The following is a 21,794-nucleotide window of genomic DNA, read 5'->3' on the forward strand; positions in this document are numbered from 1 at the left end:
TCCGTGATGAAACCAATGAAACCTATAAAAGTAGATATTTTATTTATCATCTTCAGACAGAAATAGAGCATTTTCTCTGAACTCTTTCTGTGGCTCAAATATAAAACATACATAATATACATATATTTTGAGCAGAAATTGCAAGCTGCACCTGCGAAAAATATAAAAAGTATTTATTTAATCCTTAATATTTATTTAAATGTTGATTCATTTAAAGTAGAGTTCTATGTTTTCAATTCAAATTATTATATTGACCCCAAAAGCCACAATTAATTAATTTCAGAGCGCAACCAATACTGATAATAAGCTTTCTGGAACTAGTTAGTAACAAGAAAACTATATCCGTGGTTTTGAGCGCACATAGCGTTTTATTTTAAATGACCGGTAGAGCGGTCGAGTCAGTCAGTCTACGGCTCAAGCCCACAGTCGACGCCTGCTCGGTACTTTACCACTTGTATTTTTTTTTAATAATATAAAGATGTACTGGCCAGTGTTAGGGGTAGTTTTGGCGGTGTGCGGGAGTGTGGTGTCCCACACGATGCATCTCGGCAAGTGTCCAGTTGTGGAGCCCATGCCAGGCTTTGAAATGAAACAGGTTGGTTATTATGACATTTAAATAGAATAAGGATTTGTTTGCTAGTTAATCCAGAAGTGATCAATCTCGACTTTTTTATTAAAGTACATTGGTTCTATAACGACTCTACTCTGTGTGATTGAACATATTATCATCGAAACGTACTTTTTTCGTCTTTTAAATTTATTCTTTTACTTGCTGGTGCATTATTTATTTGTATTTAATTTAGTAGTTTTCTTGAAAGTATCGATTGCCACAAGCTCTACCTTCTCACAAAGAATGTTTCAATGCCAGTGTGCCAGTTCACTGTACGGTCATTTCGCTATATTTAGGCAAGAGCTAAACAAAAAAAACTGACCAAGTGCGTGTCGAACTCATACCCCGAGGGTTTTGTGCCTAAACCAAAAAATGTTTACATTTCCAAATTTGCGCTTGCCTTGACACCCACAGTTTTTGTATTAAATAAAATTAGCGTACATATGCTTACTTACTCTCGTCGTAGAATTAAAAATGACCTAGTTAAAGTTACCTATCCTGTGGGAATTTTATAAAATTCCTTCATAGTACACCTCTACGAATATCAAGAAATATTTTGACAAAATATCAACTCTCTAGCTTCAGTGATTTAGGCTGTGGAGCAATCTGTCAGTACTCACTTATGTCTTTTTTATAGGTATATAGATCTCCTTTCAAAAGGTGGTGTAGGGGTATCTTTTGATCGTGTAGCCTTAGACTTACTTCATAGTAAAGTAATTTATCTGGATAGGTACGCACAGACAGACAAATAAACAGACAGCCAGCTAGACAAACCGCCAACCAACTAAGGATTTTATTTTTTCCATTTCAGACACAGGACCCTAAAAGAAAGTGTTTTAAAAGGAACACTTAAAATATGTTTGATTGTAGGTAAATCTGTACCTACTTGTTTGAATGCTTATTTCATCCTAATTAATGCTGCCTCAAAATCAACAGAGTACGAGTACGACTACCGTGTATTCAACGTACGGCTATCTTAACAATTTGCAACTACAAAGACCGCAAAAGATACGAAGTGGAATAGAACCAGCCGATAAATACGGCTCTTACATATGATTCATCTCTTATCTAGACAGGGGTGACAGTTAGGTCAAGTTCTATGATTCTTTGTATACTTAACTGTTATCAACAGAAGCGTACAATAGGTACTTACTTACTTATATTGTTTGTAAGAACTCGATAGACTTTAAACAGTGGTCTGTTTTTATCGATTCTTTAAATTCACAATTTACTATCTACTATAAGATAACTTTGTTTGTAAGTACTTGAGAATTAAGAACAGCGCTTGTTTGTTTATCTTATAATTCATAAAAAATCATAATGCTTAAGTAGTAGAAATTAGTGGATTTCCTTGTTCTCTGTTCGTTGGCCTCTGATTGTTAGCTTGTCTTTTTTACACGTTTGTACCTATGGATATAATAATATTTTATGGTTGCTAATTTTAGCGTAGGTACAGGATGATACCAAACAATGATACTTTACTTAAACAGGTTATAGTATTGCTTAAACTTTCAACTGAACATCTATTTCTCTATCTCTCTCTATAGGTACAAAATATATTGGTTAGCTGACTGACTTACTATGGAAAGGCGAAAAAAAATCGTTTTTCGACCTACATGTTCCTTGGAGAAAGTTGTTCAGTTTAAAGTTTAAGCAATAACCACCTGCTAAGTAAGGCATCATCGTTTGGTATCACTCTGTATATTAAAATTACCATTGAACCATAAGCAAACATCGCGTAACTGAATATCTCCACCATTAATGTACTTAGTGACACGCTACATCGTTTCCCCTAAAAATATACCTAACCAAGTAGAATAGTGGAGCGAGATGTCTTAAAGTGATTATTTTCTTCCAGCTACTGGGTGTGTGGTACGTAATCCAGAAAACGTCGACTGGGTCCAGTTGCATCACTTACAACTTCACGGCCACCGAGGAGCCGGGAACGTACGAGCTGGAACAGGTGTCCCAGCATTTGATCCTGGGGCTTACCCCGCTCAAGCACGACTATAGGTAAATTGGTGAGGGAATGTTACCGGCACACAATGTCTGAGGTTTCAAAGCTTAAGACGCGAGGCTCTGCAGAATGTTCCCACTAGCTCCGCCTATAAAACTTGTCAACAAAACCGTATGCGGCATAGCTTAAGGTCCAAAAGTATAAAGAATAAAATATTTTATCCCAGTTTGCTGTAATAATATGTATGAATTCTTAGTTTCGGAATCTTCTTCTTTTTAATGGCTTTTCGTTACTGAAGGTCTGCTAATTTTCGGAATGAAATGCTAATTAAATTGTACTGTAAAAAGTACAGTTTTGCTAGATAGCCGCGTTAGTTATGTACGTTTTATGCAAAGTTTTTCTTTAATTTATTTATAATTAATTAATTAATAGTTTTTTCACACCTCTCCTTCAGAAAAGTAACTTTTCCTCCCTGACGAGAGGGAGCAAAGTGCAACTTTTCTGTTCAAGGCTTTTCTAAGTGTTTTATTGCAAATGTAATTTTTTGAAGTTGTTAATTGTAAAGCCACACCATTTTCTATGCTGGTTGTTCTTTAAGAAAAGTTGTATGAGCCACTCGGGAGCAAAATTATTTTCATCTTGGGCGTTAACACTTGAATCCCTCATTACGCTCAGGATTCCACTTAAGAATCCTTCGCTACATTCTGGTTTCAATGTACGCTCTCGCCGTAAATACACCATTTTGCTCCCTTGTGACACTAATAACTATTAACCCCCGACGCAAAAAGAGGGATGTTATAAGTTTGACCGATATGTGTGTCTGTCTGTGGCACCGTAGCTTTTAAACGGGTTGTCCGATTTGAATGCATTTTTTTTTATTTCAAAGTATGTTTTTTAGCGATGGTTCTTAGACATGTTTCTTCAAAATCGGTTTAGCCGTTTTTGAGATATTGAACTTTGAAGTAACAAAGTCGGGGGTTTTCCAACTTTTTGTTGGTTAAGGGGCTGTTTCACCATCCATTATGGTTAGCGTTAACCGACGGTTAAATGTGATGCCGTCTCCGTCTATTCAAACAAAACAAATAGAGACGGCATCACACCTAACCGCCAGTTAACACTAATCAATGGATGGTGAAACAGCCCCTAAGTGTAACTAAATGATATAATAATGAAGACGATGATGAAAATATGATAATATGATGATGGTGTCTAGTATGGTCTTTGACGCACCGTATTTATAAGTAGGTCTTGGGCCAATCAACTATTTTACTGACACTTGGGCGTCCCCTGCGTTACCAAAATTGTCTCTGGTGTAACCAAAAAATCGTACTTCCAACAAGATATTCCACGGTTTAATAGGTGAACTTACGTAGGATGGCAATGTATTCATGTACACCATCTATTAAATTACAGAAAAAACATGTTTACTTACAAAAATCTGCAATTTTTTAAAAAATGTCGCGGACAGATTAGTGTCGGTAAAAAAGTTAATTGACCCTCTTACCAAGTTGATGTTTTAGGATTTTCAAAATTAAAATCTTTTTTCTCAGATACACTGGGGTTTTGACTGTGCCCGACCCTTCGGTGCCAGCACGAATGAAAGTGCGATTCCCTCTAAGTAAGTAAACAATTATTTATAAGGTGCTAAAACCAACAGTAAAATGCTCGCTTTGTTTGTGGCGTTCAATGTATTAGGACGAGTAGGTAGCTGACGTAAAATCTACCTAGTTATATTATAAGTACCTACTTAATCTACCCCTGGCTGTTTATATTATAACACATTTAATATTAATAATTATAATATTTATGTATTAATAAAAGAATAGAAACTTATGGGCTACACTTATTATAAGAGACAAATAACACACATTACCCTTCGAATTCAAAGCCCAGATGACAAGAATACCGCTTTACAATTAACCGTTCAAGTTTCAATACCTTCTTTATGTGCGAGTGCTTGAGGACATTTTCCTGACCTTCGACGCCAAAGTGGCAGACCTATTGCTAGGGTTCTTATCAGCTTTGTCCCTTTTCGTAGACGTGGCGGGTTCCGCGAGTTACATAGTGTTAGCGACGGACTACACGACGTACGCTGCCATTTTCACGTGCCAGAGCATCCTGTTCGGGCATCGCCGCTCCGCCACCATCCTCTCTCGCACCAAGGAACTGGACAAGATGTATCTCGATAAGGTACTTACATATTCATTTATTTTTCTAGGAATACCTACATTACCTACATTGCCAAAAACAGTTCCTTAGATATCTCAACCGAATACATCCTGGACCACAGGACTTCATCATCATTAAATCTTCTAATCTTGATCATCTTTAATACGTCTGGTATATTATTTTTGTATAACTAATGGGGTTTACGTAAAGACTAGACCCGTCGCAGTAATTCCGCGAGGTTGTGAGGAACGCGATGGACCGGAATGAATGGAGGGAGCGCATTTATGCTCAAACAACCATCATCGATACGACAAAGAGCGACAATGGTTTGTCATATTGGTCCACCAGGTAGAGGGAGCAGTTCTATACTATAAGGACACACGGGACCCGTGCCCAGTGCCCTTCAGCTCAGGGCCCCCAAAAGGCCGATTATAATAACTTTTTCTTGTCTTTTAATCCAACAAAAAGTTATAATAGAAGATTTTTTCGCGAAAGAAATCCAGTACCGTATCTTAATCATATTAATATTAATAGTTGATTTGGTGTAGCACATTCACAGCAGAAAAAAATATCATTCACTTCCTTTAATTTTCAAAAGGGGCCCAAGTTCTTGTGTGCCCAGGGCCCCGCGTGGCCTACGCCTGCCTTCGTAATCATATATTTAAAACCTACCTGTATTGAAACTTAATCTCCTCCAACAGTTGCGCACAAAGCTGTCCTCGCACGGCATCAATCCGTTCGACCTGTCCATCATCTCGCAGAAGGAGTGCCCCAAGCACGAGAACGGTCAGACAGAGGGAGTCAACATCAACATCGAGCCCGACACCTTCTCGTCACATAATATCGGGGAGGCCGTGCGCAAGACCGGCGGCGCCCTAGGTGAGGCCACGAATAACACGCTGCCTGGGTGAATGCAAAAGTTGCAAAGGCAAAATATTGAAATAACTAGTAATGGACTGTAATGATTGGACTGTAACATTCCATACTAGTTATTATCTTAATATTTTTACTTATGCCACTTTTGTATTCACCCAGTGACTAGTTCCTGGGCGATCGAGCTTTGCTCGGGGTAAAACTAAAATTCAGGCGTTTTGAGAGATATGACCAAGTTATAGATCGATTGTTCGTCCGCGAAAATCCCGACACACTAAATTATATAGAAGTCGTTGGAGAGGATTCCGAGACCCTCGAAATGAATAAGGTACCCATCATTGAAAGTTCTAGTACCTAATAAACGTCGCAATGATTTTTCTTCTCGGGCATTACGACGTAATTAGGTATTACATTTATTTATTTTCATTGGCGTATCGTGGGTTATTTTTCAAGGTGGGTCTGGCCTGGATTTTTGTGTCAAGATGTGTAATACTAATTATTATAGAATTTTGAATCGGTAGCCCAACATCCTGGGTTGGGCACGGCCCACCCGGCCCCCCTCTATATACGCCTATGTTTAAATCAAACCGATTCCACAGTGGATGTGAGCAACAATGCAAGAAATTGAAACTTTGAATCTGCGGTGGCCCCAAACTTGCTTAAAATTCCATCATAATCGGTTTGTAACGAATCCTCCCTACCTTTTTTAATTTCTAACCTACTTACCTACCCGAAGCCTATATCGATGCCTACATACTGAACTAGTATTTTATTACCTATTTATTTATTAATATATTATTATTTTATTACCTTATTATGGGTCCTCAACCTACAAAATTACCTAAACCTAACTCAAGTTGATTTACCTTGTTTAAGTCATAAAATTGGCCAAGTGATCGCTAGCGGTCTAGAATAAGGAACCTACGTTGTGTCCGAGGAAGTAACCCTTTAGTTCGTTTAGTATAATGGGAAAAGAGCTCTACTATTAATATTATTATATAATTTAACTAAATAATAAAGAAAAGACAAAAGAAGGTTGAATGAAGAAAGTTATTAAAGTTTAGTTTCTTATAGGTCATTATGTCTATAGTCTATGATATGTTCGTGTGGAAGAGGTATTTTATACCGCAGCTAAAGTTCAGAGGCCCACTCCCCGCCCCTGAAAGTGGCTTTCGTCACCGAACTGGATGTTGCCTCCTCTGCGTTAGCCCTGAAGGAGCATACTACCTTTTCCTTGTTAGGAAATAAAACATATCATTATGTTATATGAGAGGACATTTCAAAGGGAAGTCAATTATAGCCTGAGGCTGTTCCTGGATCAAACCCGTGATCACAATACTCCTGCAGTAACAAAGCCAACTTCAGTAGTACGTAGATGTAACTTCAATGGTTCATCATATCAACTAATAAGTAACTTCCGGATCACCTGGTACCGGTCAGCCACTGACTTGCATCTGCCTTAGTCTTAGTCAAAATGACTTGCATTGTTAGTTATAAAAGATAAGTATTTGGTAAAGCCTTTTACCATTAAAATAGTTGGTATAAATAGCCAAAACAGGACTATATAATCCAAGGTTCGCTACCAGGAACGACCACAGTCTTCAAAGGAGATTCTACTTTCAGCAAATAAAATATTATTCTGTCGTGAGTTGTTGAATTATTTTGTCTCACTTGTTTGAAGCTACTAGCGTTTGTAACATAGGACATTGAATGAAAGCGAAACGCTGAAACCTTTCATTCGTCGGGCGTCAAAAGTCTGTCATTTATCGTCAGTATTTATGTAAGTATGTCGCCATGAGTATGGCTAGGTTCTGTACGTAGTAGGCAAGCTTAAAAGCAGCCTAAGCAAATAGTTAAGTAGCTGTATAGTTAATGAGAAGAAAACAATTAAATACCAAATCAGATAACACAACCACCACCTTCCCCAAGTGGAGATAATAATACCAAACCTATTATATCCTATTCCTACTTCTAAACTAACCAACTGATCTACACGAAAGCAGCAAACTAGGAACCCGGGTTCCACATTTAAATTACCCGCGGAGTCTCTCTCAAAGTGCAGTGAGAGAGCCTATTCTAAGCTAAACCTAAGTCGAGTGGGTAACTCTGCTCCCTAATTCCTAACACCCGTGTGCCTACTGGTATCCATCAAGGGGATTGGGTCGACAAATACCAGTAACGAAGAATAAGAGTGCGAATAAATAAATAAATAGATAAAGCGGACAAGATCTTGGTGAATTTAGGACACCGGTATGGCATCTCAAACCCTCCAAAACCCTGGGAGAAAAGTAGGTCTGTCTCTTCCGGTATAATACAAGACCCCGCCCTTACTCCAATAGGCGTACTCTACATTGAAGAACGTTCCCAGGGAATGCCAGCCTGTCCGTTACCACCGCTAGGTGACCTGGCTCTCATCCCCCAAGAATCGGCTATTACTGAGCCGAAATCCGGTTGGGTTCTCCGCTACCCCAAGATTTAATATTAAACCCAAAACTTCACAAACAAAACACAAAATCCCATTAAACCCCGTTTTAACTATTAAATAAACGCTTCGAATCACTATGTAGTCTCCAGCAATGAATATCAAATCACTCGTATTTTGGCGATAAAATACACAAAGCAGGAAATTTACACAAAAGAATACACTATAATTAATTAACAAGAAATTATCAAAAACCCCCCAACAAAAATTACGAAAATAATCGATACTTCAGGGAGAACCTTCCCGAACGCGTAGCAAAATCAAAGTCTTTTTCCGTTCGTCTTCGTGCCCCTTTTATACTTAAATTGTTGATACATCTGCTACAAGTGTCACTTTTTCTACTCTGGCTACTCTGGATACTGTTGTCACATTTGCTACTTTGGACACTTTCGCCTCTTTGGATACAATGGCTACAAATTTACGTCAGAATCCTTCCTCGAACTGTCAGTCAGTATTGCCAGTGATCTTATTTGAGTAGTTTAGTAAATAATAAGTTGTTATTGATAATTTTACAATGAAATAGTCTTAATAAGGTACAGAATAATTTAATTTAATAAAATAAGTTCATTTTTAATCTATATATATCTAAATATATGTTCACATAAGATGAAACATTACAGACCATCGGCTTTAATGTTACAATTTGCCCCCCAAATTCTACAAAAGCGGACATGTATCTAGCTGGAGTAGAATTTGACAATCAAATAAAATATCGACTTTCAATAAAACTTATTAACATTTATCCCTTCTATGATTGCCTCTCCTTCCTTCTTCCAGGCAAAACTTTTGTGTGGTGTGTATTTAAACCAATCATAAAAGTGACATTAGTCAAGGAGCAAATGATCAAGTCTCACACACATGCCAGAAATGACGCTGAAAGGGTTTCACGAGTGACTCTTGCCTCAAAAGGAAAAGTGAGTTGTGCTAGGCTCACCCCGACCCTAGTGGTACACACACGAGCAATGGACCCCATCTTGCATCTGCCTCTGTCGACGAAAGTCGATTACCAATGTGTCCCTTCTAAAGACAATGCCAAACGTCGACGCCTAAAACCATTGCTTTAAAAACCAATTCCAGCAGGGCAACCTAACCTTCCCTCCTCGATTACATCACTCTAAGCTTGGAGTATGTTGCAACAATAACGTAACGTCATATTGTATATAATTTTGTGTAAAATCAACCAAGAATAAAATTACTAAAGGAACAGATGACTAGATCTTAGTTACCAGAAATGGCGATGAAAGGGTTTCACGAGGAACTATTGTCTCAGCGAGGGAAGATGAGTCCCCTTGGTTTCATACACATGAGCTAGTGACCCGACCTTGCATCTGCCTCTAACGATCAAAGCCCTTCGCAAATGTGCCCCTCCGTAAAACAAAGCCCAACGTCGACGCCTAAAACCATTGCTTTAAAGGCCATTTCAAAGCAACGTTCTCCAGTCCCTGAACCTCATTCACCTTACTCCCAGTTTTTACTTGTTGTGATAATAATGTAGTCATTGTCTATTATTTCGGATTATATCCAGTAAAATAATTTTGTATATTTTTTTTTTTTTCAAAATAAAATTTGTTAGGTTTTAACTTCTATGTACCAAGCCTTTTGCAAGAGTACAAATGCCCTCTTATTCAATTTAATTTTAGTGTCATCCCGTAATCATGAAATTCATCATGTTGAGGGTTACATTCTCAATGATAGCAAAGATTATACAATATCACGCATTGTTACTGCTACGTGTAGGGTTCTAGTATCATGTTGTGTTGAGTGTGAAAGCTTCATGGGCGGCAATTTAACTGCATTATGCCATTTTTTTTTTCTTTGGCCTACTCCTAACTTCTACATCCATGGGCTTTCATTGTTGAGTGTAATGTTCCAGTCCAAACATTAATAAGTTAAATAAAATTCCAACATCAAAGCCTCACTCATACTAGATACCTTATTTCTTCCATTCATCTCATTTAAAATCCCCTCAGAAACATCCTTCCTCTTGCTCTCTTTCATACCATTACTAAGCCTTCTACCCTTCATACTCTTCCCCCCTTTAACACGCCACTCTGACATAAGAATAATATTTTTATACACTTATAAAAAAACTGAATGATTTTCAAAAACAACTCAAATGTTAGAAATGTGCTCCAGCAAAACACATGTCCTATATATATTTTTTTTTCTAAGCTCAAGAATACAATTTTTTTTTTAATATATAACCCACTTGCATTTTATTTTGTAATTAATAATAAATTTTACTGTTGCCCCCAAGAAACTAAGTTATAAAACCCACTGTACCAAAACAACCACCACCAAGCATCAAGCGTTCCCCACTACATTTCCACAAACCCCCTTTATCCGGATAATCTTAAGCTGACTATACTGATTCCACCCACATCTATTAACCGTAAATAATATTCTATCGGAGAACTTAATTCTAACAGAAACGTCTGTGCCCATTCTAACTTAACCAAATACCTGAAGAATGTATTGTCTTAATTATTAGTATTAATATACTTAAACCATTCTTTTTTCTGAATAGACTATAAAATTTAAATAATTTATATAATATAATCGTTATATTTGGAATGCTATTTATTTATTATGAAATGAAATGTTATGTATTTCTGAAATATATATGTAATAAATAAATAAGTTTCATAGGACCCCCAACACCAACTCAGTCCCAAACCAAGCAAAGCCCGCACTAACGTATACCTGGCAACGGACAAACACCCATACAAACAAATACAACCGAAGAAACGTCCACATTCTGTCATTGCTCTTCAATATTCTTTTTAATCCTTTGGCTCCTTTATATCTTTCTGAGCGATTCAGCTACTTAGCTGAAGGCAGCCAACATCGTTTGCGGTCAAGCGCCAATCTTCTTCTAGCATCTCCTACCTCATCCAAGATCTACTCCAAATCCTTTTCTGTGCATGCGGTTAGGTTGTGGAATCGTTTGCCGATCACCGTCCGACAATCTTCCTCCGTATACTCGTTCAGGGAGACATTGAAGAAGATGTAGCTCACACTAGTTCCTTGATTATTTAGTAAGTAATTATCCTTTATACTTGTATTATTTATGTATTGTATGTAAATTTGTGTAGTATTTTATTTTATATTTAGTTATATATGTGTTATATATTTATTGTATATAGTTAGGTATTTGAGGTTTACATATGCATTTATATTTATTCAAATGTTTTGCTCTATTTGTCGATCCTTGTTTTTTTGATGGCTCCTCTACCACTCAAAGGTTGACTGGCACAGATCCCTGCAGGGATAAGTCCGCCTCTGTACTTAACATAACTTTTATTTATGTAAACTTTTTGTTTTTCCTTTCTGTACAATAAAGAGTACAAACAAACAAACAAACAATACATACTGAACACCCAATATCCAAAAACAAACACCCGCATCACCCACAGAAACACCCGCCCCGGCCAGGAATCGAACCCGAGGCCCCAAGCCCCACAGTCACGCTCTCCAACCACTTGGCCATCCGGTCGTTAAATTAATGGGTGTAATAATTAATATAATAATTAATTTAAATATGTAATGCATGCACTTATGATAATGTTCTGTGATTCAAAATGGAAATAAAGAGGCTATAATAATAATACATATAAACACCACCTTAATTTACTGTTGCCTGACTTAGTTAAAATTATGCCGGGAACGCTAGTTATGTAATGCAAATTCATGTATGTACCTAGTGTTTGCTTTTCCTATGAATAATGGTTCATGCAATTAAATGTTTTGCCCTACTTGATAATGCTGCTCTGCATGCCCCCCAGATACTTAAGCAATCATACCATACATACCTAAGTTTGAATTATACAACGAAAATAGACTTCACAAAAATACAATGTAATTAGAAAGTAATCGCATAAACCTATAAATTGCTAACCTATACCATAATACACAACAAGCAGCACAGGAAACAGAAAGGTAAGCATTATCTATAATTGCCAAACTAAAGTAAAATTTAATTATATAGATTTGTTTTCTTATATTGCCAATAAAATCACTCATAAATCTATCTATTCTGGAAGGTTAGTTTGCACAATATCAATGTACAGCTGATCCATTCATTAATTTGAAAACGTCTTAGATATTGGACTATACCACCGCCCGTGTAGGTTATCAAAATACATATAAGTAAATAAAATCAATTAGAATACTTTGTAATGAAATACTCACCCTATCTAAATGTATACATAATTATGTGCTTTGTTCATCCATCTGCGCAGCCTTACTAGATATTTACATGACACTACTACGATTATTAATCTAATTTGTTAGTTGGAGAAGTACAATTCTTTTGTACAATAAAGAGGTTGTTTACACACATACATGTTGTCAGACAATAACGCAAGCACCGCACAGTCCTCAAAAAGCTTTTTAAACTCACTTAGCAAACCCTGCACTATTACTTTCATATTATTATTTTGTTTTTTGCTTTTCAACGAAAAACGTATCGTACATCGTATAAATTTTGACAGTTATGTACTGACAGATATTTGCGTTCGGATAAATGAACACTATTATCATAAAATTTTAAAACATGTCATCACGGTCATAACCTTAACTTAACCTTACTTTACTTTATACGCTAAGTAATTCGTCTACACTAGAACATTGTTTCCTAGAAAATAACGGTAATTCTACTAAAATTGTTACCTAGTTTCATAAAATTCATACGGTCGTGCCCGTGCCCCCAAGTGTGGAATGCACTAGCTAAACGCAATCGGAGCTGCGTTTCGCTATAATAGTTTCCGAACAGCTAAATGTGTCAACCATTAACTGACATTGACAATGACTTTGACCCTGGCAATTTTGACAACTCACATAGTACTACGCCCGCCTGCTCCATAGACAATATTAAATATCTTACCGTTACGAAAGTTTATTTCTCTTGACAGAAAGAACATTATTGCAATGTATTTATAGGTATTTACACAATTTTATTATAATTACGTTCTATTTTTACTACGCGATGCATTTATTCCTTTCGAATATCTAAATGTCTGTTACGAATGCTAATCTGTATATTTGTTAGAAAGAGACGAATGACAATAGACAAAATCGATGCAATCTGGCAGACCCTTTACTGGAATATTAAATTAAATATATTTACGTCTAAGCTTCATCTTTGTTTTAGGTCGTTTACCATAAATAATTAGGGCACTTTTGTCCTTTTATTTTATTTGATATTTTTACTACAAAACTGTTCTTTCCTATCTGCCGCCACCATCTCCCTCTAATCAAGGCTGCCATCTCAATATTAAAAAATATTAAAGGTTGTCATATACTATAACAAACGGTTGACATACACTAAAACAATCTTAATCGTAAAATTTATATAATATGAATACCTAACTATTATATTTAACAGCTAGCAAAGAATTTATAATGTATCGTAAAAACCCGCTAACCATAATCACAGTTGTGATTGTGACGATGAATGGACATCCTTATATCGAGTAATTATTTTTATTTTGGCAACACGTATTTGTAATCTGTCAATAACCTAAAGAAAAATTATTTTTTTTTTTCTTATAAAAGATATGGCGTCTGCGCATTGTTTGTTTATTGTGCCTATTTTGTACTTATTTTTGTTAATCTAAGTGGATGAATACGTATTATTTTACCGAGATAATCGCCATAAAGACTCAAGAACGAATCACAACCGAGAACCAAGATCACTCCGTCGAAAATACGCTTTACAAAGATGAACAATCTGCTTCAATCCGAGTAAGTTACTATTACTTATTTTTACTTTAGTTGTTAGATTATTTTAACCGTGATTTTGATGGAATAAGTTTTCGTTTTATACATAATTCAGCCACAATGATATCTGAAACCGAGTTGTCTCAAACATACTAAATACCATCGATGACTATGTAGCTTACGGCAATGTCATTACTAAATACCATGATAATAATCAGTTACTAACCTATGTTTTGACGGAAAATGATTGTAATTGTACCACTGCATTCTATAAACAAAGTTAATAATCAGCAATGTCTATCATTCATTAATTTACTGATGATACCTATAGTACACAAACAAATCGTCTATCTATTCTCCTTTTGTTATTGTTTTAACTATTTTATCAAAAAAGCACAAGTACAATTTGCTAACATACCTAAATTTTATCACACTACAACCATTCTAGGTAGAACATTTTCTAGTAATTATATTTAATTGAGATGTAGATATATGCTTGTTTGCAATGTGTCTATTACTTGAAATAATTCTCAATTATTGAAATTAACCTGATGCCATAACATTTTATAGTGAATAAAATTGGTTTTTGACTGAGAAGAAAATTACTTTCACGGAACTTACTCAATATAAAATATATTTATATTTAACTTTATTCTTAAAAGTAACTAGACTAGAACCAGATTTTGATGCTTATTTCTTACTTTGTTTCAGCGCTGAATGTTTACCCTTAGTGTCGGGTTCGGGAAAGCTAAGGAGAATATTCCTTTGAATGATAATATAGGTATGGTATATATGTTTTCTAATTATCTTTGTTATGTTCTTAGTTTTCTGTCTATGTATTAAAAATTATCAATGTCTATGGATTTATTTACAATCTTAATTAAATATTTTTCAGGTGACCTGGGCCCGAGGAAAACTTCTTTTTGACCCGTGGTTAAAACACATGCCCTTGCTGATGTATTGAACACTGCTAACTAGCATTTTATTAAGGTAATATGTAGCCTACCTATAATACTATTCAATGGAAAAAATCAATTGTGTAAACAAAGCAATTTTTCACGATACTCCGTAGTACTTGCATTTGAACGCAATCCCGATCATATTCACATCTCAATGAGCTCACACTGTTTTTAACAACCATTTTATCATTAAATAATCGTGTAAATATGTTTATTTTATAGAATTAATTGGAACACGAAAAATCCGTTATATTTGTCAAATGACATGATAATTTTCTTCACCGAAGTTGGTCTATGGTCGGTCTAGTCTCTGGAAATTTAGTGCTGTACCAACAAAATTAATTATTTGACTGAACCAACCTTACCTACCGATAATTTATGGCTGGCTCTGCAAATTAATTTATTCGTAAGATATTAATTATTTTGTGTTAAGTTACACTATTTAATGAGGTTTTATAAAGGTTTCTAATCCTATCCTACTATCCTACTTCCTACTATATCCTACTAATCCTACTAATATTATAAATGTGAAAGTTTGTGAGTGAGTGAGTGAATATGTTTGTTACTTCTTCACGCTGAAACGGCTGGACGGATTTGGATGAAATTTGGCGAAAAGTTAGATAACCTGGATTTACAACATAGGATACTTTTTATCCGATATTCTCATGGATAGGGATAAAATCTTGAAATAACAACCGCTCAGCTTAGAGTCATAAAATTGTTATGTAGATAGTTTTGACATCTGGAATAAAACATACCTACTTTTTATTCCATATTCCCACGATAGGATAACTTTCGAACTAATAACCGCTGGGCTTAGAGTCATGAAATTGACCATGATTTTTTTAATGTAATTTCAATGAAAACAACGATTTAATTTTTCGGGAATTCCCACGGCAATTTTTAAAAATCCGGTATTTCAGCTGCTGGACCTAATGATTTACGTGTGCGAAGCCGCGTAAACACTAGTTGGACGATAAAATAGTATTTTAGTAGAAATTATGTACATTTCTATTTACTAGTATCCATTCTGTGGAGTCCATTCTCTCATTTCCCTGTCTTATGTAAATTTAAAAATGTCTCTTCTAAATTATATCGAAAATACAAACTGAGACATGGATGCACAGAAAAACCAGAAAAGAGACCAGCGCTGGGAACGAACCTAGGTCCTCAGCAATCCGTACTGCGTACTAAAACCCCTACACCACCGTTGGACAGGAGTCAAGATACAAATTTTCCTATGCACACATATCTCAGGTTGGCTTTCTACTACGCTACTTAAGCAGCAAAAAAATCTAAATTAATCCATATTTTAACTGACCCTTTAAATTCTAAAATACTCCATCATCACCTTGGGGAAAATATACGTCAAAAAATATAAGTGGATATACATGTTTCACCATTTTAAAAATTCTACCCTTAAAGGGGTATAAAGGGAAGTGTAAGTTTTGAACATGAAGTGTAAGTTTGTATGGAAGAAACGTTAGGTATATATTTGAAGATATAATTCTAAAACTTCTTGAAAATGCTATTAAACATTTTAAGTTAAAAGGGACATGGAAACATTGTGAATGACTCTGAACAGGACTAAGAGAATACGTGATTCACCATTTTTAAAAATTAACTTAGGGATTACATTAAATAATGAAATATGAGTAAATTCAAAATAATTATTTACTGCTGATTGAAGTATTTTAAAGAGCTTTCACATTACTAGAGCCAACGTCAGTCAGTCAGTCAGCCAGTCGTCAGTCAAGTGTCAATGTCAGTCACCACATTTGTTTACACAATTGATTTTTTCCATTGAATAGTACCATACCCTACCTTATCTTAAAATATTTTTATGCACTCAATTGGGAATTTATATGCGAATTCATATTACTTAATTATTATTTTAGAAAAACCTTTCCTATCATTCCGGCCCTAGTTAGTTTATAGTTATATGTCTCTGTTACTCAGACAACTCTTTTCTCTATTCGCAATCATCATCATCATCTTCATCACATCAGCCACAGGAAGCCCAAAGCTGGACACAGGTCCCCTCACAACCCAGTGGCCTCGGTTAGTGTCAGCTATTTTCCCTAAAGGAGAACAAATCTTTTTTTAATTGTTATTCCTCACATCACAAAATGATTGGAATTTTTATTTTGTATTATTATTAATCTTATTTATACCTTTGACGATTTCAATATAAATTCTTACACTTAACTGACATTTATTTAAATTATAATGCAATCCTATATTGAATGAGTAAACTAACTAACCCAAACTACTTCAATGTGTTATATTAGACTTAAGGAACTCTGTAAATATCATCTCTTTGTTTCAGGCATTAATTTTATTTGTTTGTGCCCCCACTACCTGTAATCATATAATAAGCTACGCCAATTTCAGATTATTTAGTTTCTATTACATGTCTGACAATATTCTTACATTTCTTAATGATGGGCCTAGTTGTACTTGACTTCTCTAATTTTTAATTTGTTATTTCCCTCCTAACTTCTAGTAAACTATAGTTCTCACTATTGAACTTCATGAACTCCATAATTTTAAAATACAACAAACAGGACCCATCATGCTATACACAGGAGCAACATTTACCTCGACGTTTCGACCACTAATAATAATATTATTATATAACGTGCTGGTAAATTCCTAGGTCTGCTATGTTCATGGAGTCGAACCATTTTTACTTGACTTTACACAACTCAGTCACTAACATCAAAACTACTACTACTTAATTAATTACTAAATTATTTAATCACTCAAGAGATCACTATATTTAATGTCCTTAACTTTATTTAATTAATTACAATATCACTAACTTCAACCTCTTATTCAATCACTGTTTTTACCGATAGTTGTTAAAATAAATTTAATGTTTTTTTTTTTTTTTCAGAACAAAATTTACAAGGAGCGCTGCAACCGATAAGAAAACTACTTCTGCTGTAGAAGAATACGACTGCCTACTATGAGCTCCTATTTCCCACTTATACTTTCCTTTTTCACGTCAACAAAATTGTTGCTATAACCAATTGTCACGTGACAACAGATTATAACAACACTCGACCCAAACAAGGCAAAATCAACTTTATATCATATCTACGCGCAACGTAACATGAATAAATTGTATTATAATAAATGATTTAACAGAGATATAATTATTTAAGGACCCAGTGAAACAGTTATGGAAAAATAAAGACTAATAAATTTAAATGAAGTAGGTAATCCCTACTATCCCTACTAATATTATAAATGCGAAAGTAACTCTGTCTGTCTGTCTATTACGCTTTCACGACGAAACCACTAAACTTATTTTGATGAAATTTAGTATATATATAGTTTGAACCCCTAGGATCCACATAAGATACCTTTTATTTTGGTAGAGGGCGCCGTCGCGCGATAACCTAGATCCGCGCAGACGAAGTCGCGAGCATAAGCTAGTTGGTAATAATTACTAAAACATACATACCTGGTTATCACGGCACCAAAATTGTAACGAATCCTCCCTAACCTTATTTAATTTCTAACCTACCTACCTACCCCGAAGCCTATATCGATGCCTACATACTGAACTAGTATTTTATTACCTATTTATTTATTAATATATTATTATTTTATTACCTTATTATGGGTCCTCAACCTACAAAATTACCTAAACCTAACTCAAGTTGATTTACCTTGTTTAAGTCATAAATTGGCCAAGTGATCGCTAGCGGTCTAGAATAAGGAACCTACGTTGTGTCCGAGGAAGTAACCCTTTAGTTCGTTTAGTATAATGGGAAAAGAGCTCTACTATTAATATTATTATATAATTTAACTAAATAATAAAGAAAAGACAAAAGAAGGTTGAATGAAGAAAGTTATTAAAGTTAGTTTTCTTATAGGTCATTATGTCTATAGTCTATGATATGTTCGTGTGGAAGAGGTATTTTATACCGCAGCTAAAGTTCAGAGGCCCACTCCCCGCCCTGAAAGTGGCTTTCGTCACCGAACTGGATGTTGCCTCCTCTGCGTTAGCCCTGAAGGAGCATACTACCTTTTCCTTGTTAGGAAATAAAACATATCATTATGTTATATGAGAGGACATTTCAAAGGGAAGTCAATTATAGCCGAGGCTGTTCCTGGATCAAACCCGTGATCACAATACTCCTGCAGTTACAAAGCCAACTTCAGTAGTACGTAGATTAACTTCAATGGTTCATCATATCACTAATAAGTAACTTCCGGATCACCTGGTACCGGTCAGCCACTGACTTGCATCTGCCTTAGTCTTAGTCAAAATGACTTGCATTGTTAGTTATGAAAGATAAGTATTTGGTAAAGCCTTTTACCATTAAAATAGTTGGTATAAATAGCCAAAACAGGACTATACAATCCAAGGTTCGCTACCAGGAACGACCACAGTCTTCAAAGGAGATTCTACTTTCAGCAAATAAATATTATTCTGTCGTGAGTTGTTGAATTATTTTGTCTCACTTGTTTGAAGCTACTAGCGTTTGTAACATAGGACATTGAATGAAAGCGAAACACCGAAACCTTTCATTCGTCGGGCGTCAAAAGTCTGTCATTTATCGTCAGTATCTATGTAAGTATGTCGCCATGAGTATGGCTAGGTTCTGTACGTAGTAGGCAAACTTAAAAGCAGCCTAAGCAAATAGTTAAGTAGCTGTATAGTTAATGCGAAGAAAAACACAATTAAATACCAAATCAGATAACACAACCACCACCTTCCCCATGTGGAGATAATAATACCAAACCTACTATATCCTATTCCTACTTCTAAACTAACCAACTGATCTACACGAAAGCAGCAAACTAGGAACCCGGGTTCCACATTTAAATTACCCGCGGAGTCTCTCTCAAAGTGCAGTGAGAGAGCCTATTCTAAGCTAAACCTAAGTCGAGTGGGTAACTCTGCTCCCTAATTCCTAACACCCGTGTGCCTACTGGTATCCATCAAGGGGATTGGGTCGACAAATACCAGTAACGAAGAATAAGAGTGCGAATAAATAAATAAATAGATAAAGCGGACAAGATCTTGGTGAATTTAGGACACCGGTATGGCATCTCAAACCCTCCAAAACCCTGGGAGAAAAGTAGGTCTGTCTCTTCCGGTATAATACAAGACCCCGCCCTTACTCCAATAGGCGTACTCTACATTGAAGAACGTTCCCAGGGAATGCCAGCCTGTCCGTTACCACCGCTAGGTGACCTGGCTCTCATTCCCAAGAATCGGCTATTACTGAGCCGAAATCCGGTTGGGTTCTCCGCTACAAGATTAATACTAAACCCAAAACTTCACAAACAAAACACAAAATCCCATTAAACCCCGTTTTAACTATTAAATAAACACTTCGAATCGCTATGTAGTCTCCAGCAATGAATATCAAATCACTCGTATTTGGCGATAAAATACACAAAGCAGGAAATTGACACAAAAGAAAACACTATAATTATTTAACAAGAAATTATTAAAAACCCCCCAACAAAAATTACGAAAATAATCGATACTTCAATAATTCAGGGAGAACCTTCCCGAACGCGTAGCAAAATCAAAAGTCTCTTCCGTTCGTCTTCGTGCCCCTTTTATACTTAAATTGTAGATACATCTGCTACAAGTGTCACTTTTTCTACTCTGGCTACTCTGGATACTGTTGTCACATTTGCTACTTTGGACACTTTCGCCTCTTTGGATACAATGGCTACAAATTTACGTCAGAATCCTTCCTCGAACTGTCAGTCAGTATTGCCAGTGATCTTATTTGAGTAGTTTAGTAAATAATAAGTTGTTATTGATAATTTTACAATGAAATAGTATTAATAAGGTACAGAATAATTTAATTTAATAAAATAAGTTCATTTTTAATCTATTTATATATATCTAAATATATGTTCACATAAGATGAAACATTACAGACCATCGGCTGTATGTTACAGTTATTCCCTTTAGCACCCTACGTGCTACAGATAGACCGATTTAACACCCCTTTTGCGTCGGGTATTAAAAAACAGGAACGCCTAGATATAGGTATCGACCGTAAAATTAACTCATGCGCGCTCTATCAAGAGCCATCGTAATCCAACATTTCTTGACGATCGAGGTAAATCAATCATACAACTCTTCTGACTCTCTCAATTCTAATATCAACAAACAAATTTCTTAGCACAGCGGACGGCGTTGAATACGTCATTGAAGCCGGTAAGAAAGTCTACAACAAGGTGCACAGTGTAGTAAGGAGGATTTGACCGAAGCGCCGGCGGGCGCGCCCTTCTCGCACAGGAATTTAGACGGGGACGCGGAGTGGCTTCCCTGATTCCTAGTTTTCATTGAAGCTGCCAAAGAGATAATGTACGACATTTACGCCAAAGTGAATATATACATGCTTTCTAATCACATGATCTGATTTTGGCATGACATTCCATATGAAGTAAATAGAGCTAGCTGGCTTTGGATAAACATTTTGGGTAAAAAAAATTGTTACAAATTCTCTTAAGCAGCAATAGTTTGCAATACAGTAGTGCTGATTATTTTGTTGATCGAACTGTTTTTAAGTTACGAGATATTTTATAGTTTAGTCGATAAGCGTGTTACGCGTTTCCCCGCTACGATAAGTGTAGTTACACATTTGTATTACCTATGTTAGGTAAACAGTTTTAGGGTTAAACTTTGAGTTGTTCTCCAACTTCGGCGTTTGATCTAGCTTTTTGAGAACATTGAATCGCATCTAAGAAAATGAGATTTTAATAAATACTCAACGTTACGTTACAAGTACTCGTAGGTATAATTTCCAATAACCTACGTCACTACTCCAAAGAACTTCGTGGTGAATGAGCAATACATCACATTATTTTTGTATCTAGGAATAAAAAAATAGTAAATAAATCAAGTTTGTTTTTAATTTCCTCTAGTCACCTACATCATTTCAAAGTCGACTTTAATATCGACCAAGCATTAATAATGTGTTCTTGAAATAAAACAAAGCACATAACTCAGTAAAACAAGCTGTATTTTAAATACAT

General features: G+C 35.7%; 2 protein-coding genes and 1 long non-coding RNA gene across 3 annotated transcripts in view; all 3 read left to right on the forward strand.

Annotated features, from left to right (window-relative positions):
• Positions 1 to 21,794, forward strand: part of LOC141431284 (lysosomal acid glucosylceramidase-like) — a 70,474-nt gene that overhangs the window by 22,721 nt on the left and 25,959 nt on the right. The window lies entirely within an intron of this gene.
• Positions 387 to 21,661, forward strand: LOC141431280 (apolipoprotein D-like). The gene is made up of 6 exons (XM_074092390.1): positions 387 to 595; positions 2,469 to 2,623; positions 4,118 to 4,185; positions 4,606 to 4,757; positions 5,438 to 5,615; positions 20,944 to 21,661. Exons 1-6 carry the CDS (start codon positions 479 to 481, stop codon positions 21,018 to 21,020), a joined length of 747 nt encoding a protein of 248 aa, XP_073948491.1. The 5' UTR covers positions 387 to 478; the 3' UTR covers positions 21,021 to 21,661.
• On the forward strand, positions 10,233 to 17,921 carry LOC141431279 (uncharacterized). Its single transcript, XR_012451710.1, has 4 exons — positions 10,233 to 13,836; positions 14,524 to 14,593; positions 14,708 to 14,802; positions 17,671 to 17,921. It is a non-coding gene; the product is annotated as an uncharacterized lncRNA (long non-coding RNA).

This window comes from Choristoneura fumiferana, chromosome 9 (assembly GCF_025370935.1).
Source record: "Choristoneura fumiferana chromosome 9, NRCan_CFum_1, whole genome shotgun sequence".
In the NCBI taxonomy this organism is placed as follows: Eukaryota; Metazoa; Arthropoda; class Insecta; order Lepidoptera; family Tortricidae; genus Choristoneura; species Choristoneura fumiferana.